Source organism: Xiphophorus maculatus, chromosome 8, assembly GCF_002775205.1.
Source record: "Xiphophorus maculatus strain JP 163 A chromosome 8, X_maculatus-5.0-male, whole genome shotgun sequence".
NCBI classification, from domain to species: Eukaryota; Metazoa; Chordata; class Actinopteri; order Cyprinodontiformes; family Poeciliidae; genus Xiphophorus; species Xiphophorus maculatus.
In genome coordinates this window covers 19166529-19192342 of record NC_036450.1, presented here as the reverse complement: position 1 = coordinate 19192342, position 25814 = coordinate 19166529, and the positions used below count along the sequence as shown (strand labels likewise).

The 25814-nt window shown below is 40.0% G+C and overlaps 3 protein-coding genes across 11 annotated transcripts in view; 1 reads left to right on the top strand and 2 right to left on the bottom strand.

The window, feature by feature from the left end:
* LOC102235637 (rap guanine nucleotide exchange factor 1) overlaps positions 1–20087 on the top strand; it is a 49149-nt gene extending 29062 nt beyond the window's left edge. For 4 of the 9 annotated variants that reach the window (XM_023338728.1, XM_023338727.1, XM_023338726.1 and 1 more), the window contains 20 exons: positions 303–417; positions 681–861; positions 1864–2385; positions 3718–3920; positions 5813–5974; positions 9221–9367; positions 10994–11086; positions 13261–13346; positions 13729–13834; positions 14983–15058; positions 15329–15413; positions 16130–16222; positions 16321–16506; positions 16622–16706; positions 16817–16911; positions 16987–17065; positions 17143–17244; positions 17865–17962; positions 18072–18200; positions 19222–20087. In XM_023338728.1, coding sequence (XP_023194496.1) covers positions 303–417; positions 681–861; positions 1864–2385; positions 3718–3920; positions 5813–5974; positions 9221–9367; positions 10994–11086; positions 13261–13346; positions 13729–13834; positions 14983–15058; positions 15329–15413; positions 16130–16222; positions 16321–16506; positions 16622–16706; positions 16817–16911; positions 16987–17065; positions 17143–17244; positions 17865–17962; positions 18072–18200; positions 19222–19372 — 2794 coding nt within the window. In that variant the 3' untranslated portion in view covers positions 19373–20087. The remainder of the gene's footprint in view (positions 1–302; positions 418–680; positions 862–1863; positions 2386–3717; positions 3921–5812; positions 5975–9220; positions 9368–10993; positions 11087–13260; positions 13347–13728; positions 13835–14982; positions 15059–15328; positions 15414–16129; positions 16223–16320; positions 16507–16621; positions 16707–16816; positions 16912–16986; positions 17066–17142; positions 17245–17864; positions 17963–18071; positions 18201–19221) is intronic. The other 5 variants (XM_023338732.1, XM_023338734.1, XM_023338730.1 and 2 more) reach the window with 4 other exon arrangements.
* Positions 20088–20460: 373 nt separating this feature from the next.
* Positions 20461–23384, bottom strand: uck1 (uridine-cytidine kinase 1). The gene is made up of 7 exons (XM_005798670.3): positions 23184–23384; positions 22588–22747; positions 22274–22370; positions 22041–22183; positions 21877–21971; positions 21755–21803; positions 20461–21665 (listed from the first exon to the last, which is right to left on the bottom strand). The coding sequence occupies exons 1-7, from the start codon at positions 23271–23273 to the stop codon at positions 21472–21474; spliced, it is 828 nt and encodes a 275-aa protein (XP_005798727.1). The 5' UTR covers positions 23274–23384; the 3' UTR covers positions 20461–21471.
* A 447-nt stretch (positions 23385–23831) lies between these two features.
* dnlz (DNL-type zinc finger) lies at positions 23832–24942 on the bottom strand. The gene is made up of 3 exons (XM_005798721.3): positions 24470–24942; positions 24200–24339; positions 23832–24065 (listed from the first exon to the last, which is right to left on the bottom strand). The coding sequence occupies exons 1-3, from the start codon at positions 24755–24757 to the stop codon at positions 23918–23920; spliced, it is 576 nt and encodes a 191-aa protein (XP_005798778.1). The 5' UTR covers positions 24758–24942; the 3' UTR covers positions 23832–23917.
* Positions 24943–25814: the final 872 nt, after the last annotated feature.

Sequence of the window (25814 nt, the reverse complement as noted above, 5' to 3'; positions counted from 1 at the left end):
CATATCATGGTCACCTTTGTTGGCTCGTTCCCTATTTGTTTTAACTCTGAGAGTGTTTAGGTTGGACAGACAGAATGACTCCATGCCATTTACAAGAGTGGCTTTCATGAAACACTCATGATTTCATCTCACTATTAGAGAGCAGGGATGATAATGTCTGTGTTCATATAATTATACATGCATAATCAATGTGCATACATGCTTAAAGGTGTGTCTTTATGCTTGTGCGATTGTTTTAAGAAAACTTTCATCACTCATTGCGTATTTGTAATTTTTTTCAATGTGTTTTTTCCCGCCTGTAGTCCACCACCAGCACTTCCGCCTAAGAAACGTCAGTCAGCGCCTTCACCAACACCAGTGGCAGTGGTTGCGCCTATGAGCCGCGGCTCCAGTTTACCATGCAGTGACCACAGACAGGTGACGGATTGATTCGATTATGGATTTTCCAGAGTAAAATTGCTCTTCTGTTTACAGTCTCCTGTGTTTCCTCAAATTTTTCAACTCAAGGAGCTACAAAAGCAATTGCCAAAGTGTGTCATATAATCTCTCTCCCCTTTGGCAGAGTGTCAGTGTTCTAATCCTTCACAATCTAACTATGCTGGGAAACATGTAGGCTACAGCAAACAAATGGTTTCTAGCTAACGAGAATCACGACATGGGAATTTTCTCTTTCCGTGCAGGAATACGAGCAGGAATTCTTCCAGAGGCGTTTCTCTGGGGGGAGCCATTCGTACGGCGGAGACTCCCCTCGCCTGTCGCCCTGCAGCAGCATGGGGAAGCTCAGCAAGTCTGACGAACAGCTTTCTTCCATGGATCAGGACAGCGGTCAGTGTTCTCGTAACACCAGCTGTGAGACGCTGGGTAAGGACGCAAGCAGAACTCCACCGGGTGGCATTCTGTGGATTTTCACATGGGACACTTGTATTTTGTTTTTGGATTTATCTTATATTGTTCAAAATTAAAGTTTTAAGTAATTTTCAACTCTAGATAGGTATGAAAAAAGAAAACCGAGTTCAATTTCCAGACTTTCTTTTCATCCAGTTGAACAACATCTGTTTTCATCTGTTGATGCACCCATCCCTCCTTCTGTCTATACATTCATCCACCCATACATGCATAAAATTCTCACATCTGCCTCGCCTTCCTTCCTGGCTTTCTCCCGCTCTTCCTTTCCTCCAGTGTACTCATTCTGCAGCCTCTATTTAAAGCTTGACCACTGTAAAAAAAAAAAAAAAATGTCCACCATGAACTCATAGTAAACTTTTGTATTTGTACTTTTAATATTTATTTAAAAATTTAGAGCTGTGGAACAGCATGGAAGATGTATGGGATCAGAGATTAATTTTGGTGAAAAATCTAGGGACGCACCGTTCCACTTTTTTCACTTCCGATACAGATATTATGGGTTTTGTATCTGCCAATACCGATCCTATACAGAAAAACAGTGCTGAATTGACTTTAAAGGCTTCTTTTTAAAAAAACACATACATAAATGTTCTGAATTATAAATTTAGCACATTTAAATACACTAATACAAGTTTGGTCAGACATGTAAAAACAATAAGTGCAATTAGGACTCGTACATATAATGTAAAATAAATAATAAACCATGACGTCACTCAGAGCACAAAGCATAGAATTAGACTGAATAGATCTGCCCTTATGGACAAGGCATATTGATATTAATGCATATATTAATATTGGATCGGTGCTTTCCTAGAAAAATCATAAACTTTCGTTGGTACAAAAAAATAAACCTTTATAAATACTTCTAATTGGTAAGAACTACTTTTCTTTAGAGTTAGGATGTAATAATTTTATCACAATAATTTTATTAACTTTCAGCTGTCTTTACTTTTTCAGACAACACAGAGAGTTATGACCCGGATTACGACTTTCTCCACCAGGACTTGTCTGCCGGGGACAACCTACCTGCGGTACAGGCAGGGGGCTGCCTGAGCCCCCTGCCCGAGTCTCACAGCGAATCCTCGTCCCCTGTTCCCGGACAGCATCTCACGCACCCTCCTCTGAGCGCTCCTCCCTCCCAGCAGCCAGAATACTGGACTCCACAGCCCAACCATAGTAACCCTATACAGCCATGTCGCACCAGCGCACCCCCAGCTCTGCCTCTGAAAAAACGACGCAGCACACAGACCTCGTCCTTCTCTGACGGGGGCTCCAGGGTGCTGTATGAGCGCTACCCCTCCCAGTATGACAACTTGTCAGAAGAGGAACTTCACCCCACGCCGCCGTTCCCCCTTTTCACACCCATCTCCCCCATGCCTCAAACCAACGGGGGAGTTTTTGTCTCCCAGTTCATGACCAGCGAGAATGCAGATGTCCCCACAAACCCTCCGCCACTTCCTGAAAAGAAAAACAGACACAGTAAGTGGAGTGAGGATGGCAAGGGGGAAAGACGATGCTGTGGATCGAATAGATCCAGGCGATAAACCGAAAGTTAACAGACTGCGAAATGTATGACAATAACCATATCTGCATTTTTGGTGTTTTTAAACTGTGAAAAGTTGTCTTTGTCTTTTTACTTGGCTGTGTGTAGGTAGGCTATAGTGTTACAGTGCCTATTTATCATTATCGAGGCGTACTGCTCAATATATCATGACATTGATTTTCCGCCATATTGCCCAGCCCTAGGAAGTAATGAAGTATGAAGGTCAAAAAAAGGACGCCCTCTGATTGAGATGAATGTAGGACACGGGAGCAGAAAGCAAAGTCAAGAACAAAGACTAATCAAGAGAAGAGTAAATAATGAGGTTGATTAGGAAAAGGAAAGCCGGGCATTTACAGCGCTTCGTCATCAGTTCATTGTTGCATGTTTTATGTCAAAGAAATATTCAGTGTGAATAGCGACAGGAAGTAAATACTAGGATATGCCACAATAGAGTCTGGGAGAGGGGCCACAGAGGGCAATATTTGGTCACTTCCTCACTAGCTACTGTATTATGTCATCCATACAATCAGCCCTACCTCATTGTTGAGACCATTTTCTTTTTTTACTGAGCATGACCGCAGTCATGTAGAATGTCAAAAGTACAACAAGCTTCCTGTGAGTTTAAAGATAAGTTCTGCTCTTTGCTCATTAGTATTCACTTTGGTGTCTCTGGAGGAGTTTTGTCACCAATAGAAAACTAACAGTGGTTGTTTTAATGGTGTAGGCTGGGTTATTTAATCATCAAGAATGTATTTGGGGACCTTCCTTATGTGGATGACAAGGATTACAGACACATTTTGAAGCAGGAAATACAGTTAGTAGAAGTTTTTTTTTTTTTACCTTCCTGTCACGTTGCAACTACAATCTTCAATGTATTTTAGTGGAATTTTAAGTGATAGACCAACACAAGCAAGAGCATAAGTATTAACTGAAAGGAAATCCTGATTTTACAAATTGTTTAACAACTGGCAAATGGTTTATGAATAGATGCATCTTTGCATTACTGTAGGGAATGGTAGGGCCAGGGTTTATCTTTCTTAAAAGCGTCGCAATTTGTCACTGCTTTGTTGGTTAAAATCTCAGTAAAATATATAAAATGTGTGTTACGCAGTGTTGTAAGAAGTTTAAAGATGTATTAAATAATACATCCACAAGAAAATGCATAAATAGGATCTAATAGACTTTAGTGGATGAAATCAAACTGTAAAACCAGTCCATCCTTATGCAAGTGAGTTCACATCTCTAAATCTTTCCTCTTCCTCCTTCAGTTCTCCAGTATATGCAGTTTATGGAGGACTACTCGGAGCCGCAGCCCTCCGTTTTTTACCAGATGCCACAGAGCGAGAGGATCTACGAGCAGCATAACAAGCTTTTCCAGGAGGTCTACGGCTTCAACGACTCCTTCAGCAGCACCGACTCGGTTCACGAGCCCCTACAGCCGCCAGCCTTGCCTCCAAAACAAAGACAGCTGGTGAGAAGCGCTCTGAGCGGGCAGCCATTCTCGAAGTTTGCAAGCCAGTTGGTTTCATACTGTTCTCGGTCTTGTTTACCACTGTGGTTAGAGTGCATAAACAGCTGGATTCACTAATTTGAGCTGCATGAGCAGAGGTGTAATTTAAATTCCTCGCATTTTGTTTCTCCGCCCAGTTTAGACTGAGTGGATGTGATATATTCATCAATGAAACTCCAGGTTTCATCTAAAAACAGGAGTGTTATTCTTCAGAAAAGATGGAGAATCTGTCATCCTTTTTCTTTCTTTTTTTTTTCTTTCCAAGGCTTTCTCTTATCTTGTCATCTCTCTGACCCACACAACTCTCTCTATGTCTTTATTCTTGGCTGTTATGGTAGCCAAAGCAGACATTTGTGTGCAATCCTGAGGCGTTAGCTTGCCCGCGGGAGACAGGACAAGATTTTATCAGCCATGCATCAGATTCAGAGATTTTATCTTGATCTGAGGTGGTGTTTGGGTTAATTGAGACAACCGTCTGAAAATTAATCGGCGGCAAGCAAAATACAAAGGATAGATCACTGCAAGCGAGAGGCTTTTTTTTTTTTTTTTTAGCTTGAACTAAAAAGTTTTGAAGAAAGTTTAGAAGCTATATACGTTTTTCTTTGGTTGACCACTCATCTAAATGCCTAAGAGGTGACAGATCTATCTATCCCTAAGCTTTTTGTTAGTATTGCACTGGCATATTATTACTGTAACACACCTCATCAGTGTTTGTCCTGTTTTTTTTTGTTTTTTTTTACCACCCTGACTGTGTATTTAAAACAGATCTTTATTTTTATCATTCTTTCATCTGCGAGTGGTCTGGTCACACTGCACACATTTGTGCCGCTACTACTGTCCCTAATCCGGCCTCGTGTTTTTTGGACTCGATGAGCTCGAGGCCCGGTGGAATAAGCCTGTTTGCCCCCTGCATAAACCCGTGTTACAGGCTTACACGCTTTGGCGACTTTACACAGCTTTGCAGAAAAAAAAATAAAAGTAATTCCAGCTGCTGGGTGGATAAGGGCTGGAAATAAAACCCTACAGCACATCATATTGGCTCTGTTTGGACCATATGGTAGTTGGCCTGGTTTTCTCTAATGTTTAAAAGTTTAAAAGCAAAAAATATCCAAAGGTTTATTTGAGGATCGCCGATGATTTGTGTTACCTGAATGCCTCGCGTGAACTTCGAGGACATAAGGTTTCTAGAGAGAACGCCGAAGAAGTATTACGGAAGTATTCATACCTGTTAAAACTTTTCCACATGTTGCCAAATTACAACCACAAACGTCAACAGGTTTTATTGAAATTTTGTGACATACCAACACAAATTGGAAAAAAATAAAATCATGGTTTGCGACATTTTTTTTTTTACAGAAAAAAATGGATGAACATTTTTCAACAAAACTTTTTGACTTTGTTTGGTGGAAATCTAACACTGCAAACCCTCACTATGATGCCCAGTGGTGGCAACTTCATTCTGTGGGGATGCTTTTTTTTCTCCTGCAGATGCAAGGGACCTGATCAAAGTTGATTTTAGCCTCTATATGTGCGTTTGTGGAAAGATTTGAGAGGTATGATTTTTTTTTTTTTTTTGCGAGCTATTGATTCTTAGTCTTGAATCCGTCATCTGAGCTGATGTTTCTCAGCTTTTATCTCTCTGATTTTACCATTCTGCTGCTGCTGAACTTTTGATTCATTCTGCTCTAACTCAGTCTTGCTTACTCGAGTAATCAACTGTTCACTCTTTTTCTTTTCTTTTTCCTTTAACACCATCTACTCCCTCTTCACCTGCCCTTGACCCCAAACTACTCTCACTTCCTCTATTTCTGTTTATCTTCTCTATCTTTTCCTTCTTTTGTTTTCCTCCTCAGGCTTCACACTCCTCTTCCCCTTCCTCCTCCTCCTCCTCCTCTCTCTCCTGCCACCTCCAGCCGTCTGTGGCGGCCCTGGAGGAGGCGGGCTCTGGGCTGGGCCTCAGCATGTCCGTCTCTAACTCCTACCTGATCGGCCAGGCGTCTTTGACCACGCCCACGGTGAGTCGCCTCCCCCTCTCCTCTGCTCCTCCTTCACATCGGCGGTCCCGGCATAGGTGCTGTGTGGTGAAGTGGTCCTGAGGTAGCTCGACATTTGAGGTCAGTAACTATAAAAGTTCGCCTTTTATAGTTACTGACAGAGCTCAAACATCGGTGCTTTTGTTGCTGTGTGATTCTTGATTTCATTCATTCATCCAACCACCCATCCATGTGCTGACAGATGGGTTTTTTTTATTATTATTCCTTGAAAGAATCTGTTCAGTTATGATAAAAACCCACTTTTTTTTATTATGAGCACTTGCTGCTACTTTTTGTGCTTGTGTGCTTCTGCTGGCTTGTAGCTATCCCACTTTGTGTGCGTTTGTTGTACTTTAGAAGCCTTTCCGAAAGTTTGACTTGGGGCCAAGTCAACAAAACTGGGGAGTTCTTAAGCTTGTCTTCAGTAATCAAAGTATATACAAAAAAATCATTTCAAAAATTATATTTATGGTATAAATCTTGCAGGAGACAAAAACAATACTGAGAAAAAGATGAACAATATTTCAGTAGTTGATGCTGATCATATTTTGTGTAAGCCTGACACGACGTATTTTGCTGGACGATAAATTGTCCTAGAAATTATTGCGATAAACGTCAATATTGTTGAATATATAGCTAATGTAATGATACCGGCATAAAGATGCAAGTACACCCTCTTAAAGATCAATAAACTTTCATTTTGTACAGAATGCTTGACACTGAAGACATTTTAAATATCCAAAATAAATGAAACAGCAAAAATGAAAAATAAAACAGATTATTGAAGTCTCAATAAAACAAAATTACCCTTCAAAACATATTAGGCATTAGGCTTAGACAAGGAAAACATGCAAAACTGCAAGTTATAACTTTTGTTAAACATAAAGTGCAAACTAATACTGTACTATGCCATGTGTCAATTATTGTCAGCAATTTTCAAAATGACTTCTTACCTATAATATTAAAGGGCAGCATCTCTTTAAAGCAAACTACACAAACAAGCATGCAGTTTAGAATGAACAAGGATTTTAATTGAGCTTGTGAATAGTTGGTTTATTGCTTAGTTTACCTGCTTAATTGTGTGGTCACAAGTCAGGCTGCACAATATATTGTGAATGTATCATTGTCACAATATTTCCATATGCAAGACCTGCTTGGATTGCAATTAGTGCATGGATGTTACTTTAATAGTTATCACAGAGCCGTCCTATGCCTGTAATGTATTTGGTGATACGTGTTGTTTAATACAGCAGAAGATGCTTTGGAAGGTAAAGAGAAGGAAACGTTGTCAGGTCTTTAAGAAACTACAACCAAGTGGTTTCAGTTCTAAAAATAAATAAAACAGACGTCGAACAGGACCAACAGTTTCAATAAAATCTCCTCAAGATGGAATTTTTTTAATTTTTTTTTTAGTAATGCTTTCATCTACTCATCAACTGGGGTCTGTTTTCTATGAACTGATTGGAAAAACATTCAAACTTTGCAGTTTGTCACAAGTCATGTTGTTTGTCATCTGGAAAAGAATGGAATGGCATGCTCCCATTACATCGCCCCAATCCCAGGTCTTTCATAAAAGAGTAGGAAACACACGCCTTCAAAATAAAGGTTAAACCAAAGCAAAGGCATTTTATGCTTTCTGGCGTAACATCAGATTGCCAGTTTTCTGTCCCGCCACAGGCTAACTAATTGCGGTTTAAATGTATGTCTGGTCTGCTTTTGATCACCTCTGTTTCAAAATCCTTAATCCATAAAACATTGATAAAAGTACAGCTGAATTCATCTGTGGGGAAAGTACAAATATTCTTTAAAACCCAGTGTGAGATTTATGAAGCATTCATTTTATTTGCTACAAATAGGAAAGATTTATAATGTTTATTTTGGTAGTAGAATCAACCTAAATTGAAAAACCCAACTTAAAGTATTAACTAGTCAGCCTAAAGTGAATTATTTTACACTGATTACAGATCATTTAAAACCGAGTTTGTGATTTACGAAGCATTTATTTGTGAGGAAACAATCTAAAATAATTGCATATTGTCTTTTTACCTGGATGAATCGTTGCATCTCTTTATTTTCACTACGGGTGGAGAAATTAGAGGTGTATTTGATCTCCTGTTTTTTTCTGCTTATGTGGAAACTACAGTTATGGAGTGACTAAAAATCTAATTTGAATCTGGCTCCTTTTTTGAGCTCATAACTAACAAAACATTTCAGCCTTTAACCGGTTCGTATGAATTTGGTATTTTGTAGTCAAAACGTCTCTCCATGTCCCCTAACTTTAGCCTGGTGTGGCTAAGTGTAAAATCTCCCTCGGTGTGTTTGGGAGGGTCGACCCATGATAACCCCACGACATGGTGCGTGAGGCACGTTAAGACATGGCGTGGATTTCCCCCGGGATATCTCTGGTGGAATGCGGCACCAGATGGGCCTGATGGAAAACACATTCCCCCCGTTTCATCCGCTCCTCTCTTCCTCCTCCTCGTCTTCGGCCTACAGCGTCAATCGCTGTCCTCGTTCTCTCGACCGAGTTTTGCGCAATTTCCTCTTAGTGAAGTTCAAGTTACAATAACTTGCGTCGTTTAGCTCATCGGAGGCCTTTCGATATTTGGACACATTTGCTCAAAGATTTTTAATGGGGCTTTTTTTTTTTTTTTTTTTTGCCTTGATCTTGTTTGAAAAATAAAATAAAATTGGTGTGGGCATGAGTGTGTGCAGCCTTTGCCACTGATCTGTGTCTGCATGGCTCTGTGCCGGTATGCTCGCACAGGGCTGGTATGTGAAACATGTTCTAACAGGTTACTGCTACCTCCCTGCTGACAGGCATCTCTTATGCTGGCGACACACTTGTACACTGAATCATCTCCGGTTTTAATTTACAATCCAAGCTAATCAATGTCTCTGCAAGATTTACCCCCTTTTTTATTTTTTACTGTAAATCTGTTAGTCGTCTTTGTCTGTAATTTTGTGTATACAGATGTGCGTGTGCATGCAAACGCATTTCATGTTCAGACACATCCCTCCCATAAATCCGAGTTGGCAGAGGTGACACTACTTCCCATCCCGCTTTCTATTGTTCTGTTTCTGTTTGCTCTGACTTCTCCTCTCTGATCTCTCAGTTCTCTCCTTTATTTTTTATTTATTTTATTTTATTTTTTTTACTTTTCCCCTCTCTTTTTTTTCCTTTCTTTTTTTTTTTTACCTGCTTTGGTTCCTCTCCACCAATCGCAGAGCTTGGACCAGGTCGCCCTGACCAATGCCACCGTTCTGGATGGCAGCGGGGGCGGTCCCAACGGTTCCCTGGCTGGCTCAATGGGCTCTGTGGCCGTCTGTCTTCCCTCTGAGTCTTCTCTCACTGACTCGCTCCACACCTCGGCGGTGAGCTCATAAGACGGAGTTCTTTAGGCCTTAATGAAATCTGAACGCCGACCCTCCTGCCTCTGCAGATTCAAGTTAGATAACAGCTGTTTGGGTTTCTTTTACTGCTGCACATGTAATGAAAATATATAGTGAGTCATTCGCCGTGTGGCATCTAGGTGTCATTATCACGTCCCGCAATCTGTGTTCTGTCTTATTATTAGTCTGAAAAGAATCCCAGTGGAGCATGCTACACTGCTTTTTTTCTTGCCAGTAGGATTTTTTTTTTTTTTTTCATATGATGCACTCCAGTGCCACCTGTTGGTCATGACGACTCACAGCTGCTCCTTGTAGAATTGAGGTGCACTTCAGTGAATTAGAATGTGATTGAAAAGTTATTTCAGTAATTAAGCTTAAAAAGAGAAACTTGTTTCGCTTAATTACCCGCAGTATGATTAGTTTAGTTTTTATGATCATGGCTTTCAGCCAATAATAACTCAAGACCCAGTTCTTCTGAAAATTCACCAATAAAAAGGCAATTATAGAATTAAAAGGGCGGCCTGTTAGAAACAGTATATACAGTCACTTTTTGGTGGGGCTCCTTTTGCATCCGATATTGCATCAGTAATGCAGCGCGGCTTTGACGAACCTTTAGCTCCTCTGCATTGTTTGCTCTGGTAACTCAATATTCAGGTGATAATACCTCAGAACATTTATCGATTAATCAAATTTTTGGTATTTTAAGATTTCACTTTTGAAAAATCTGGATTTTGTTTTTGTCACCAAAACAATACACTCACTGGATTTCTGTCAGAATGATGTCCGCATGTTTAAAGCCTACTACCATCTTTGACAAGTGTGTTTTAAAGCCTCTATTGTAATATAAGGAGAATAAAGTAGTAATTTTACAAAAATGCCAATGCTAAAAGTAAGAAAATTAAAATGAGGAATATTGAGCATGTTGTAAAATGTTTATACATTTTACAAACAATACTTAATGGAAAATACTTAATCTTTTAACACATCATCATCAAATTATCAGTAGCAGGACTTTGACAAGATCACGCAAACAACTATTTTGAAGAACGGATGGACTGAGCTACTCACCTCAGATCCTGATAACTTTTTACTCATTAAAACAGGTTTTTCTCATGGTTTTAATATTCTTTCAGGTAAAATTACATTATTTTCTGCTAATATTCTGACTTTATTCTTGTAATTAAAAGAAATTCTTCTAGGATGGCTCTATTACTGTCGTACAACTCACAGAAGGGATGATTGAAATAAAAGCCACTTTTTAAAAGTATTTTCTATCATTTGTGATTTCTCTTTCAGAAGAGAAATCGGATCTGGCATGAAAGAATTTGTTTTTATTTTTAAGGCACATCGCCCAATTCTAATTCTCTGTGTAATTCTCTTGTGGAATATTCAGGGTTTTTTTTGTTTTCTTTGGGTCTTTATAAAACAGGAAATGAGTTTCCCTTTTTGAATTTAATTATTGTGACAAATTAAGTTTTCAGTGACATTCTAATCTATTGAGATGCACCTGAAGCTGACCTCAGCCAGCTGCTGTCTCTCCTTCAAGGCCAAACACTCTCTGCTGCTTCACGCCTCGGTCTGTGTCCCTCCTCTTTTCCCCTCCTGTAGAGCGAAAGCGTGAATGACGAGGGCGGGGAGGGGGAGTATGTCAACCTATACTCGTCCAGCCAGGCCAATGGGGAGCTGCCCCTCTCCCTAAGAGTAAGTAGCGGACTGCCGCGAGGTGAAAGGTCAATCCCATTTGCATGTCCCATCGCCTCGGGGTATGAATCAATTCGGATGCGGGGGAGCGATTAAAAGTAAAAGGGTCTCCGGCCCGCGTCACTAGGCACATCTCACTCAACGTGTTGCACCTAATATTGATTCATCCCCGGGGAAAAAATGGCGATCGGAAATGCAACGTGAGTGTAGCCAAAGCGGACTACAACATGACTTCAGGTTCACAGGTTCGCCTGGGACTGAATCATGGGCTGGTGTTTGTGAGGGGTTTTTGTTGTTTTGACTGCCTGGCTGGTGACTGGTGTCTCTTTGGCTGCTGCTTCAGCTGTGGTGAACATTTAACCCCATTCTGCTCTAACTCCTGACATCTCTCTGCTCCCAGAGTAGGATTCTCAACAGGTTTCCAGTAACATCTGCCTTAATGAATAGCGTGCACCTGTGCATGTGTAGCAGCTTATTTATTTGTGTGGTTCTATTGTTTTTGGTCAGCTTGTACCTTTGCTGCAGGTTTTTATTCTTTTTTTTTTTGTTTGTTTGTTTTTGGTCAACATACAAAGGAAACGATGTGTGTGTGGTAGCATTCTGGCTCAGGCGGTGTTTGAGTTTGAGTTTTACCCCTTTTGGTGTTCCTTCTGTTTTGGCTTTTGTGCGTTGGGTTTTCTGTACTCACACTAAGCAAACACTTCACACCCACTCTGCATCACCACTTCTGGGACGATGTGGTAAATGTGTCGTCAACACTTCCATTCTTCTTTTTTCTCCACCAGTGTGTTGCATGACATCCTGGCGGGATCATATGAGCTCATCTGCAGCTAGCTTGTTGTTGCTGCATGGAATCACTCACGAATGTTGCTCCACACACAGTTCTGCTCAGAAGGTTGCGTAAATCCATCGTAGGCATGAATAAGAGCATTTTCTTTTAAATGATTCATTTCAGCTAGTTTTCTCCAAGGTAGAATAATGTAACTGTGTTGAATATTAAAAAAAGACTTGGGTGAACAAGTTTGAATTTGTTGTGGATTTTCTCTGATTCATATTTAGTCAGAGTTGTACATATAGGCTCAAATATTTACGTACACCCTTAAGTAATATCATCTTTTTTGTGGTTTTCGTCCCAAAAACCTGCCTCTGACTGGATATTTGACCACTTTCTAAGCAAAGTTTGAATTTAATTTGGTTGGTTTCCAGGTACAATTTTTAATTTTTTTTTAAATAGCCCAGTAATTTTCAGTAATGTGGAGATCAAGGCTGTATCAGAACCCTTTTTACTTATTTCATCACTACTAAGATTAGTTTTTATGTGTGTTTGGGATTATCATTTTGAAACATCCAAATTTCAGTGACGTGCCACAATTATAAATTTTGCAGGGCGATAAATTGTCCCAGTAATTATTGTGCTTAATAATAACATTGATGTTTTTGAGGCTATTTTCAAGTAATGTAAATAGTAACAGAAGATGTTTTAAATATCCAAATTAAAATACAATCACAGCCATAAATAAAGTGGATTATGAAATCTCTGTTACCAAAATATCCCTTCAGAAAATGTTAATCATGAGAATGGACATTTTTGAGCCTATTTTAATTTGTCATGTGATCAACTAATTAATTTTATATTGCAACAGGCTTAGACATAACCCAAACTCTTGATGTCAGAGGAAAATAAATTAATTAATATGTCTAAACATCCCAGTAACCAGTGTTTAAACTTAACTGGATAATACTTGAATACCAGAGTACCAGAGTCCCTGTCTGGATGGAGTGAGTTTGACATTGATGTTTGCTCTGAGAGAAAGCCTAGAAACATAGAAGCATGCTTTCCAAACCTTCAAGCATGACTTAGATCAGATTAGCATCTACCCACCACAGGCCAATTTCTTTCTGTAGAACAGACAGGATAGTTTTCCCAAAAACAAAAAAAATGTTTGTCATAAATTTGAGCCTGCATGTGTAATTTTGTGGCTTATGGCAAATTCAAGCTTGCGTGACCTATAGGAGCATCAGATATAAAATCAGCTTGACCTGAAAAGGAGTGGTTCCAATAAATAGAGACCCAACAATAGTGACATTCATGCCAACGTTGGGTGGATGCAAACTTCTCAGCAGAACTGTAAACATCAGAGGCTGACGGTTGCTTTCTTTCCTTCAACTGTTAGGAAACCATTGCAGCTGATGATGTACTTCAAGACCCTGTTCCTCAGATGCCATCCAGCAATAGTAAAGAGGCTTTAGACAAAGAAAGGTAACGGTGATCATGCTCACTTCCTGTTATGCGTGTACTCTAAAACTCCATATTGTAGCTGATAATGTGCTCTTTGTTATGGACGTGATGCCATAAATTACGTCTATGATTTATAGAATCACAACGTTTAATGCTACATTAAACGTCCCTTATTGTAATATTTTCTTTAAATGAATCTTGGAGCTCTTCTAAACATTAAAGGGAATAACAGCCTAATTTAATTTGTGAAGACAAATAGAATCACTGTTGCTTCTTGCTGTAAACTGATTAAAACCAAAAACAATATGGGAGATTAGTTTTTGGTTTATGAATGAACCGTTTCAAACATGTAGATGAATGAGAGACTGTCTGTGTTCATGGTGCATGTGTGGGTTTGCTTTAGGAGGCAAAAGACGGCAGAAAAGGCCGGGAGCGTTGAGGAAGATGTAGACGAGCTGTCTCTCATAGACCACAAGGAGATCATGAGCAGGATAACGCTAAAACAAGAGGTAAGTCGACTTCTGGTGGTATGTGATGTTTTTAGCAGGAGTTCACCAATCAATTGGCCCCGATTTCCTTAATTTTGGGTGATAAGTCGATTCTTGCACGTGAAACCGATCTTATCCATCTCTGCAAAGGTCTGAAAATCCTCCACTGTTTCCTTTTTACTTTATTCCCTTTAGTGACTTTCTTTTTTTTTGCCTTTTTAGAGGATCAAAACAGGTCTGTCATCTTAACCTGTTCAATTTTCGTTAGTTTTAAAATATGAAAAATGAAAGACGAAAGGAATGGATTTTGTTTCATGAATTTAAGTTAATTTAGTAGTTTGGCTCCAAACTTTTCATTTATATTTGAGAGCATGTGTAGCTAAAACAAGTGTGTGTTGTTTCTCGGGCATTGTTCGATTCTTTTCTAAAGAACAAAATTGTATGATGTAAGGTGCACTGAACACTTTGATTTCAGTTATCTTTAAAAATAAATCAGTATCAGGCAAAATTGAAATTGTTAGGTAATCAGCCAGTTTTTTAGACTTCTCTTATAACAAAACCTCACAGCAGCACTAGTGCATTTTACCCAGTTGTCTCTGGAGCAGAAGTTATTGGGAGTCCAATCAGATTCCCCCCCCCCCCCCCCCCCCCCCCCCCCACCCCCGTCACCACTCTCAGCCGCTGCTGCCCTCTGGAGTTTAACCTGTTAAACTGCAGAGCTAAAACTTCCTCCGCCTTCTCCCGCCCCACCACCTCCTCCTGCTTTGTCCTGAGTGGTGCAGTCTGATGTACAGATGTGTGAAAATGCCGCACGCCTCTCTGCAAGGTTAGAGGCACTGTGACAGCTGCAGTTTACCGAGGAATGAAGGGAGGGGGGATTGGAAACGCGAGGAGCTTCCCGACCAGGGAGGAAATTTAGCGCTGTTACAACACACACCTATTGCAGTGATTTTTTTTTCTTTCTTGCTTTCCTTCCTTCCTTTTTTTTTTTTTTTTTTTGCACAAGTCAGACTTTTTCTTCATCATCAGAGGATCCGGTGCAGCAATAGGAGGCTTGGTGGGGGAGAAGAGGAGAATATGTGCATGGAACATCTTGGGCTAAACTGCATCAGTCTCCATGCTGATCTGCTCTTCATCTTTTCCTTACTTATCACCCCGAATCTTTGCAGAATGACGACGGCCCTGACGTTCGTGCGGGGTCAGGAGACATCCTTCTAGTCCATGCTACGGAAACAGAGCGCAAAGGTATGGTGTTAAAGCTGTTTACCTACCGTCTCATCTTTTTATCGCTAGAAAGATCTGAATTTATTTCACATTTGAAAGCCGATTTTTTTTTTTTTTTAATTTATTTCTCTGCGTGAGTGGCATTAAATGGTCTCAGTCTGGCATTAACAGTCTGTCAGCCTGTGCTTGTAGCAGTCATGTTTGATTTGTTGTCAGCTTGTATTGGTTAATCTCAACGGCACGTCAACTCAAAAATACTGCTTTCTTTTTTTTTTTCCTCTTTCTCGACAGATCTTGTTTTGTACTGTGAAGCCTTCCTGACGACATATAGGACTTTTATAACCCCAGAAGACCTCATTAAGAAACTACACTACAGATATCCTTTCCAAATCACTCAACATGTCACACTAGCCTAATCGTCTTTCTTTGCTGGCAGAACTTTTTTTTTTTTGCTTTAATCCTAATTTACTCAGAAAAGACTGTCCTTATTTAAATCTTTACTGAAGGATACTGAAATTCCAGCTAAGTTGAAAATGCTGCTTTTCTGGATTCTCTTCTCTGTTTCGTGGTTCTGAAAAAAAAACAAGATTAATTAATGGTGCCGTTGGATTTTCAACTCGCAGTTTCTGAACACATCATCGCAATGGTGAAACATGGTGATGACGGCATCATACTGGGAGTCAAAGACCCTTAATATACCGTCTGGGCTACAACAGAATGGTTTAGATGAAAGGATATTCACATGGTGGAACGGTCCAGTCAAAGTCCAGGCCTAAATCCAACTGAGAATCTGTGGCAAGACTTGAAAATACAGTTTAGATGTTTTCAGTGACTCTGAATATAGAAGAATGGGGAAGATTTTGAGTATCTATATAAAACCGTCAGAAACGGACAACAGCATAAGCATAAACCAATAGACAAGAGAGCGTTTGTATCCATTTATTGACTGGATACAAACGCTTGCTGCACGTTTCAGAATTTTGAAAACAATTTAATAATTTTTCTTCCACTCCTGTTATTTGCCACTTTGAGTTGGCCTTTCATATTAAAACGAGAGACTTCATAGACCATTACCCTTGACCACAATAGCACATATACCACATTCTGTCACAGTCCGGACACCTTCAAGAAGCGAGTCAGCAAGAACACCTTCTTCGTTCTGGTTCGTGTCGTTGATGAGCTGTGGTGAGTTGAACTGCCGAATCAGTCAAAATAAAGCATGTCAGTTAAACCAGTCAGACGACGAATCAAATAATTCCCACCTGACCACCGCTGTCTTCCAGTCTGGTGGAGCTAACCGAGGACATCTTGAAGCAGCTCATGGACCTGGTGTTCACGCTCGTGTGTAACGGCGAGCTCAGCCTTGCCCGTGTTCTCCGCAAGAACATCCTGGACAAGGTGGAGCAAAAGAAGCTGCTGCGGTACACCAACTCCCTGAAGCCGCTCGCTGCTCGAGGGGTCTCGGCGAGGTACTGCTGAGAGAAAGGAAAACTGGCGCAGTCTTGTTTCCCCTGCTTATTGTGTTGTGTAATGTTTCATATATAACTGAAGCTGAGGCTCTTTATGGTTTGTGTTTTCTTCCAGGCCTGGGACTCTTCACGACTTTCGCAGTCACGAGATTGCTGACCAGCTCACGCTTCTTGATGCTGAACTCTTCTACAAGATTGAGGTGACGTGATTTCCCTTCTTCCTATTGGTTGGAATAACTCTGCTTTACTTCCTGGAAGCATGGAGAATAAACACGGTCATCTGTTATCTTCTCATCCTGCTTTCTCTTAGATTCCAGAGGTTCTGCTTTGGGCAAAGGAGCAGAATGAGGAAAAAAGTCCCAACCTAACCCAGTTTACAGAGCACTTTAACAACATGAGCTATTGGTAAGACATGACTTAGATCAGTCGTCTCTCGATTTAGTCTCTCTTTAAATGCTACCTTTACTTTCTGGCCTACAGGGTGCGCTCTTTGATAATTCAGCAGGAGAAAGCTCAGGATAGAGAGAAGCTTCTTCTCAAGTTCATTAAGATAATGAAGGTAAGGAATCTTACTTTTAAAAAGACAAATTCATATTATGGCAGCATTTAACACTTATTCTCCTCTTCTTATTCCAGCACTTAAGAAAGTTAAATAATTTCAACTCGTATTTGGCAATACTGTCCGCTTTGGACTCTGCTCCCATCAGGAGATTAGAGTGGCAGAAACAGACTTCTGAGGTGAGCTTTTTTTTTTTTAAAGGGACAGTATTATGTAAAATCAACTTTTTAAGCTTTACATCCTGTTATGATGTTATTCCTCATCAAAAACGTACCTGGTTTGCTCCTTTGATTCTTTCATGTATGTTTGAGAAGTCCTTTAACCTCCTGTGGCAACCATTCAGCTGTGCAAAACGCCTTCGAGATGCAGCTTCCACGTCACAGAGCACTCCTCCCCAATGACTCCTTCACTCAGCTCCTTCAGACTAGCCAGCAGCAATTAGCAAATACCTAGTGGAACTGCACATCAGCTGAGCTCTTTATATGAACTACTTCTCAGTGAAATGCTGCTTAAAACGTTGTTAGAGTTGATAGAGGACCCATGTTGTGAGGACTTCCCGAAGACGGAGTTTCAGAAAGAACAGGAGTTTCTTAAAGAGACAAAGCCCCAATTTAAAAATTTTTTACATCATATTTGATAAATGCAAGATTTTTATAGCAACTGAATGTAACATAGTTACTTGATTGTGCTATAAAATGGTTCTATATGCCTGTAAAGTACATGATACTGCGCCTTTAATATATATGTTTTTTAAATCATCTATTCACAATAACACACTTATCTCTTCATACTGCTCCAGGGTTTGGAGGAGTATTGCACGCTGATCGACAGCTCCTCGTCCTTCAGAGCCTACAGAGCTGCTCTGGCTGAGGTGGAGCCCCCCTGCATCCCATACTTGTGAGTAAACTTTCCTGCTCAGACTTAAACAGATCTTCTGCTGCTCAGCTCAACCTGACTTGGTTGTTTGATCTGATTTCTCCTCCTCCTACTTCCATCTGTCCTGCAGAGGCCTCATCCTCCAGGACCTGACCTTCGTCCACCTGGGGAACCCCGACCTCATTGACGGGAAGGTCAATTTCTCCAAACGCTGGCAGCAGTTCAATATTCTGGACAGCATGCGGCGCTTCCAACAAGTGTAAGACCGCTTACAATATTCACACCCTTCGAACTTCTCCTTATGCATTTAATGAAAAATTTTAGGCAAAAGCTAAAACAAGTGCATAATTTCAAAGTTGACTAAAAAACTGGTCTTAAACTTAAAAGTTTAAGTTTTAAGATTTTAGTAGTTTAAGATTTAATGATAATAGAACTGCAAGGATCATCACAGAAAACTTTTATCTGTGTAGTCCACAAATCTGGCCTTTATAGTAGTTAATGAGAAGAAAGCCTTTGTTGAAAGAAAACTATAAGAAATCCCATTTATAGATTGTAACAAAACATGTAGCACAGATAGAATTTCAAAGAATCTTATTATTTCAATAACCAGATCAATGCTGATTTTATCTGTATATGACCAAATGACATTATTGCGAAAAGATGTTTAATATTTAATTTCTCAAATAGTTTACTCAAATACAAACAATATTTTTTCATATTGTAACAATTTAATAGTTTTCCCAATATATTCTGCCACAAGCGGCCCTTTAAAGACATTCCTGATCTTGATGTGGGCCAAAATGAAAATGAGTTTGGCACCCCTGATTTAGATCAAAGCATAGTTATGTGTTAGAATAATCTAGTCAAAGTTTAGACCCAAGTCCAATTGAGAATCTGTATCAAAGTCTTGACTTTTGCTGTCCATTAAATCTGACTAAGGTCGGGCTATTATAAAATGAACGGGAAAGAGTTCTAGACCCAAAGTACTTGGTGCTCAAAACAAATGTATGCCACACTTTTCAGATTAAATCTCAGTATCAGTTTCCTTCTGCTTTGCAATTTTAGACTACTTTGTGTTGGTCTGTCACATAAAGTCCCAACTAAGTAGATTGAAGTTTGTGGTTGTAATGTGACAAGACATATGAGTACTTTGTTGGATTTTTAAACGTAATTCAAAGCAGAATATGGCAGAGTGTTTATTAAGCAACTACTTCATGTTATCTGACCTTTGTTAAATTAGTCGTCTTTTGTTTAACGCATCCACCCTGTTCTGACCTCAGGCATTACGAGCTGAAGCGCAACGAGGAAATCATCTCTTTCTTCAACGACTTCAGCGATCACCTGGCGGAGGAGGCGCTGTGGGAGCTGTCCCTGAAGATCAAACCCCGAAACATCAGCCGCGCCAAGACCGACCGCGGGGAGAAGACCTAGGGTCCCCCCACACAGGGCTTCGACACTGACCTTCAACTGTGCTTCATGACACTAACTCCACTTTATTACACACTAAAAGAACGACGCAAGGAAGCTAACGGGAGACTCGCTCGCGAGGAATCCAGAACAAACTGCAGACAACTGAAATGTCACTGAGGTTTACAAAGAGCCCTGCCGCTCTGGGAGATTATAATTTGGGATTACCGTTGCTCTGACTTGGTAGTGGAAGAGTGAGGAGTCAGAGCAGAGGGTGGGAGGGGGGAAGAGACGCTACGGAAATTACCAAAGTCTGCTCCCTGGACTCTTTGTTTTAGAGTGGAGCTGTCGCGTGTGAGAGAACAATTTGAATGGTCCATGTTCCCCCCCCCCCCCCTTGTTCCTTATGTACGTGCCATTTGCTGGTCACCTTCTACAACACTAACAAGTCCTCAACCAGCAGAAGCTCAGGAGCAAACCTGGCGCGAACTGTGACGTGCACACGCAGGCTGCCGACTGAGAATCTGCTGCGACTGAACCGAAAGGGCAGGACGGCCCCTAGGGACTGGAATCGGTTTGTTTTGAAACTTTTTTTTTTTGTGTGTAAGAATCATGTATGGTTATGACATGTATTATATACAGTGCTCCTTTTGTTCTTAAAAAGGACCTTTATGCTTATGAGAAGAGCTTAGCTTCTCCTAAGTGCCGTATGTATGTGCACTAAAAAAAAAAAAAAAAAGCAAGGCAAAAACACAAAAAAGAAAATTACTAAAGATGCCGTGATCTATGTAAGTCATACTGAATCATGGAGTGCCGTGTTCAAGTGTAGAGAACCACGAAGAAATCGCAATCATGCCCCAGTCATGTTGGTGTGCAAGTGTGTGTGTCTGTGAGAAGTCTTCTGTGACGTGTGTGTGTGTGCGTGTGTCACTCCATGTGCTGTAGGAAGTCATTGGAATACTTTTTGGGATAATAATCACAGAAACCCTCAAAGCCCCCCACCCCCAACACATCACACTGTGCTCTCAAACTCCAATAAAACAAAAAGCTCTGTTTATATTAAAACCCTGACTGCAGAGGTTTCTTTGGTTTCTTAAATGAAGACACTTAAATACTTGCAAAGAAGTTTTATTTATTGATGTACACTGTTCATAAAGTGAAACAAAAAAGTTAAGGCATAGACTTAGCAGAATATAAGCAAGTGCTTTCAAACTGGGAGGGTTTTTTTTCTCCATTTGCCTTGCAAAAGTATTCATACACCTTAAACGTATCTATAAGCACAAATGTATTTTAAAAGGATCGTATGCGATAAACCACGATGGTGGATAATTGTATCCAGACCCATCTTAGAATATCTAAGCACTGAGATTTTTGCTCTCCATAATTCTTTAATAATGTTCTCCAAACAAACCTCAGAGGCCTTCAGTTAAGACTTTAATAAAATTACATACCAGTGGACCGTTTTCTGATTGACTTCCTTAGGCAACTGGTTGCACTGGATTTTATTTACTTAAGAGTAAATATGGTTGAATACAAAACCTGTCAGATTTTGTATAAAGTTTGAAAGCCACATATAATTTTTCTTTCACTACATTATGCGCTACTTAGTCCGCCAGTTTGTAATCTCTCAAAATGCACGTAAGTTGAATAGGTATGAATACTTTTGCACTGTAGAAAGCTATTGCAAACCAGAACAGGTACGTGAACATAACCACGTTATTTGTATTAATTTACTTTAAATATACTTCCCTAACAGTAGCAAAGAAGTTGCCAGCATGGTCACATTTAAAAGTGCAAAGGCATGACTCAAAAAAAACATGTTCTTATTAATAATCATAGGACCTGGTTTGGTAACTGCTTATTTACCCATTTTAAAAATCAAAACAAAGAAAGCCTATGGGAACACTGGTTACTTCTATACGGTGTAGGAACCCTGTTAATAACTACAATCAAATAAGATGGCAGATCTTCGAACCTGTTACACTGAATCACTGATATTACCCTAAACCGCAGAGCGTGTAACATTCCGGCACAGTAACGTCAGTTCACACTGCAGCTCCACGGTCTGTACCTATCTGTTCCCATACACACACACACACACACATATCTACATCCGCTCTGTTTCAGTGGGGCCGACTACTAGGCTCCAGCAGGACCCTCTTAATTGGAGGGTTGGTGGATCCGTTCTGCAGGTCGCTCTGCTCTGAGGTCAGCCTTTTGCAGGCTCGGCCATGGCTGTTGATGTTTCCCCGCTGCCACTTGCAAATATCACCATTCAGAATATCTTGGATGTGCTGCACAATCAGGTTGATGGCCACTAAATGACAAATTGGGAAGTTATTAATGCTATCTATCCTGGTAATACTGAATATAAGTCAGGATTTTTTATTTTTAAAGATTACTCACCCATATTGTCAACCCCTCTCGGAATGATGACATCTGCGTACTTTTTAGTCTAAAACACAATAAAAGTACATAGAAATCTAGTTGAAATCATACAGAATATCAACAAAGACTACTGTACTTACAGGCAGGCAAAACTCCTCAAATGCAGGCTTTACAAATGTTGTGTACTGATTCAGAATCTGCTCCAGGTCCCTCCCTCTGTTCATGTCTCTCAGCACTACAAGAAATAAGGTTGTTTGAAACAGAAAGGAAACCTTGCAAATATGTGCGATCGGCGCTCGAGTACCTCTTCGAGACAACCTGACATCTGAATCCGTGTCCACGAAGAGCTTCATGTGGAACATCTCGCGCACTTTCTGGGGGTAGAAAACAAGAATCCCTTCAAAGAGGACGACATCCGCTGGATAAACTGTGATCCTTTCTTCCAACCTGCAAACAAAACAATGAGCTCTCAGAATACAAGGGAACACGGCGGTATTTCGTCACGACTTCACAATTGAAAAGTGTTTTTGTTTCAACCTGGAATGGGTGATGAAGTCGTATGTTGGCACCTCGACCGGCCTCCCCTCTGCGATGTCCTTTAAGGTTTTGTACATCAACTCGTTATCGAACGCCTCTGCAAGGCATTGAAGAAGAAAATGAGAACTTAAAGAAAAGGCAACATTTTGTGTTTAAGTTTCATATACACTGCTTAAAGACGTGTAAAAAAACACAGTCTAGAATAAATTCATTTTCCATTACAGCAGATTTTTATTCACAATCACACTTTCAAATTTATCTTAGCTTTGTGCAAAGCTCATGTAATTAAATAGTAAAAGTCTGGATTTATTTACCCGGGTGATCAAAGTTGTACTGTCCTTTAAGGGCTTTAGCCTTCTGATCTGGAGTCAGCACGTTGTAGAAGCAGTCCTGGCTGATGATGGCCACCTTTCTCTGGCGATGGTCCACCTTGTGCTGCCCCAGAAGCTCCATGATCTTGGCGCAAACTGTAGACTGTAAACAATGCATCTCAATTATTCTATTATTAGCCACGCCGTTGTAACAACACACCTCAATATGTTTGTTTTTTTTAATATTAGCATTTCTTTAATCCGTAATACATTACGGTAAACAGGCAACAATAAATACATTGGACTGAAATTGCACAGGATTCCTGACTGGAATCGGTTGATATTTGCATGCGTGACCTCGAGTTCAAAGTTTACGACCTGACGTTAATATCGTTACAGACGTGAGCAGTGTTGTATTTTCTTCTAAATATTCAAGGTTGGAAAGGGGCTAGGTCAACTTAACCTAAACAAAATAGTGTTTTAGCAACGTAATAAAACATTGAACGAGTGGGCGTGACACTTGTTTTGACAGTTTGATGAACGCTAAAACTGATTCCGAGCTAAGATAACCGGTATGCTAATTACGTTTCTAAGTTTACCTTTCCGCTGGCCGTGCCTCCGCTAACACCGATTAAGAAAGGTCGATGTCTAGGCTTTTCTGCCTCGTCTGTGACTTCAAATTCTTCCATCGCAGTCAGTCCAATAATAAAGGCGGCAGAAACGAAAATTGGCAGCGTGTCCGACAGCTAGCAGCCTGCAAGCAGCTACGGCAGCAACTACTGTCATTCTCGCGAGAACTCAAGCTATCTAGGTCACTTCGAACACCCGGGTTCCGATGCAAAACATTTTAGTTTGGTTTGTTCATTTGTGAGAAACTAAGTTATTGTTTATTTTTTCCTGAATATGTAGGATGAAAAAATAGTAAACTAAAGCTAACTAAAATTAATAAAATAGAGCCAAAAGTCTGGGGCGGCATTTTATAGAAATAAAATAGAAGTTAAGGTATGTTGGTCATGAAAACAATACAATCGAAAAAAACTGTAACCAAAAACGCACCAGGAGTGTTTCTCGCTTATTCATATGGAATAACCATGCAGTAGATATTTCGGGGGGGGAAAGACACAGAGCATATTTAAAATGTATTTGTTCAAACATTTGCTTTTCATCTGTTTCTATGGTTTTGTAACTTCTTTTAAATCTCAGTCGCAACCTAGTTTGAAACATAGTTTCACTCAACTCTCTCTCAACACGGTAAAAAGGCCAAAAAGTTGCTTTATTGTAAATATAAATATATATACATAGCAGTACAAAGTGCAAATGCAATTAGGTTAAATCATGTTGTTTCTGGCTCATTTTCTTTCTCTTTGTCAGTTTTTTGTGAACAGCCGCTGCTCGTTTCCTCCACGACTATTTCTAAAGCATCGCTTCCTTCAATCCTCTTCACGGTCTCCCCTTTGGCGGCGAGGATTTCCTCAATGTTTCTGAAACATGGAGCAGAACAACATGTAACAATGTTTAAACGATGTGGGTACATTTGTAAGGTACTGTACATGGCTTAATTTTTTTTACGTCTTTGTTATGTTTATTATGGTGTAAATCCTGCAGCTCCACCAACCTCTTCCCCTCCAGATCCGAGAACCAGCCGAGGTTGTCGGCGATGATATGGTGGTTCTTGCACCCTTGACAGGTCACTATTACCACCCCTTTCTGGTAGGCCACTTTAGAGATCCTCTGCATGGACCTCGTGGAGCAAACCTGCAAATATGGCACAGCCCGAATCTTCAACACCTGTTACCTAAACATAATGATGCATCACACGACTACAGCTTAAGAGGACAGAGCTTGGGGAAACAAGAAACAAAAACCACAGTCGAATAGTGCTAACCTTGCATGTGTATACAAGATGATAATGTGTTGACTGGATCTTTCCCAGCGCTTCCCCTCTGGCTGGCGGTGAAGAGGAGAATCCTCTGAAGGAGCTGCGATGAGCAGGTAGGACATGATGGTCCTGTGACGACAGCAGACCTGACCTGGTTCTGGTGGTCGGACGGTGAAATAATACACATGGTCTGGATACATGACCCCGCCTGCGGTAACACCGCGACAACAGGCTGGCAGGGAACCTCCCTCTGGGAAACTCTAATAAAGAAAGACATCTTTGTAGGACCAGCATAATCACTGCTGTTTTTAGAGAGACAGAAAAGAGTTTGAGGGCTCAGAAGTCTTAAGTTTCATCAACCGGGGAGAAATTGACGCGCTTTGATGACATCATCCATCCTTGGTTTTTCAAAATAAGAGCTATGCAATGACGTCAAACACATTAATCTATAACCATTTTTCCAGACGTATTGTTAAAATTACTGCTGACGCATTAAATGTTGCTTAGGAAAATTATATTTCAATGTTGGGTTTGATTGTCTTTGAACTAGTAATTTTATTTTCTGCCAACGACCAATTTTGCTAAGAGAAATGATCTATTGCTAATCAGAAACTTAGCAATAGAGTTTCAATTTAAAACTGAATTTTCACTGTCAGTGTTCTGTTGTCCCTAAATGAATTGTGCCATTACTTATCAAAATTTAGAGGGAGAGGCATCCTGTACACATAGCTGTACAAAACAAACAGCACACACCTATGACGAATCAGTCAAGACAGTGCTCATTTAGTCAAAAGGGTAAGGCATAAGGCCAGATAACTTTAACCTTAGATAATAGTAGTAAGCAATGCATTTATTTTCTTAGAGTAGGATATTAAGGAAAAATAAGATCTTCCTGTATCTGTCTGTCAAATCTTTGGTAATTTTTACCTTCATTTGATTCTACTTCATTTGTTAATTTGATTCTAAGGTCATCAATATTATTAATCTTTTAATCAGGCTTATTGCTTTATGATTCATCGTAAATGAAATGAAATGTATGTGTTTTATTTCCTTATTCATATTTATTTGTTTTATGGTTAAAGTATATATTTTTAAATATTTTTATTTCTCATTCTATGATTCCAGTTGTCCAAATTCATTTCATTATTATAATATTTTATTAAGTTTAGCATTTTTTTGTGTGTGTGTACAATTGTTTAAATTCTCGTTCCTCTGTTGGTTTACTTTTTACATTTATAACACATTCTGTGTTACATTTGACTGTTGCAAACCTTCTCCATGGATGAAATTGGATCACATGATTATGATTCATACGTATTTTTGCAAGTTATTACAAATACTTATCTTAGAG

Coding starts and splice junctions, on each gene's coding strand:
- dnlz (XM_005798721.3), bottom strand. CDS start 24,757: ATGCTGGTCCTACAAAGATGTCTTTCTTTATTAGAGTTTCCCAGAGGG. Junction 24,340..24,469: donor ATCTTGTATACACATGCAAG/GTTAGCACTATT, acceptor CCATATTTGCAG/GTTTGCTCCACGAGGTCCAT. Junction 24,066..24,199: donor TCGGATCTGGAGGGGAAGAG/GTTGGTGGAGCT, acceptor TCCATGTTTCAG/AAACATTGAGGAAATCCTCG.
- uck1 (XM_005798670.3), bottom strand. CDS start 23,273: ATGGAAGAATTTGAAGTCACAGACGAGGCAGAAAAGCCTAGACATCGA. Junction 22,748..23,183: donor GAGGCACGGCCAGCGGAAAG/GTAAACTTAGAA, acceptor CATTGTTTACAG/TCTACAGTTTGCGCCAAGAT. Junction 21,666..21,754: donor GAGAGGGGTTGACAATATGG/GTGAGTAATCTT, acceptor TTTGTCATTTAG/TGGCCATCAACCTGATTGTG.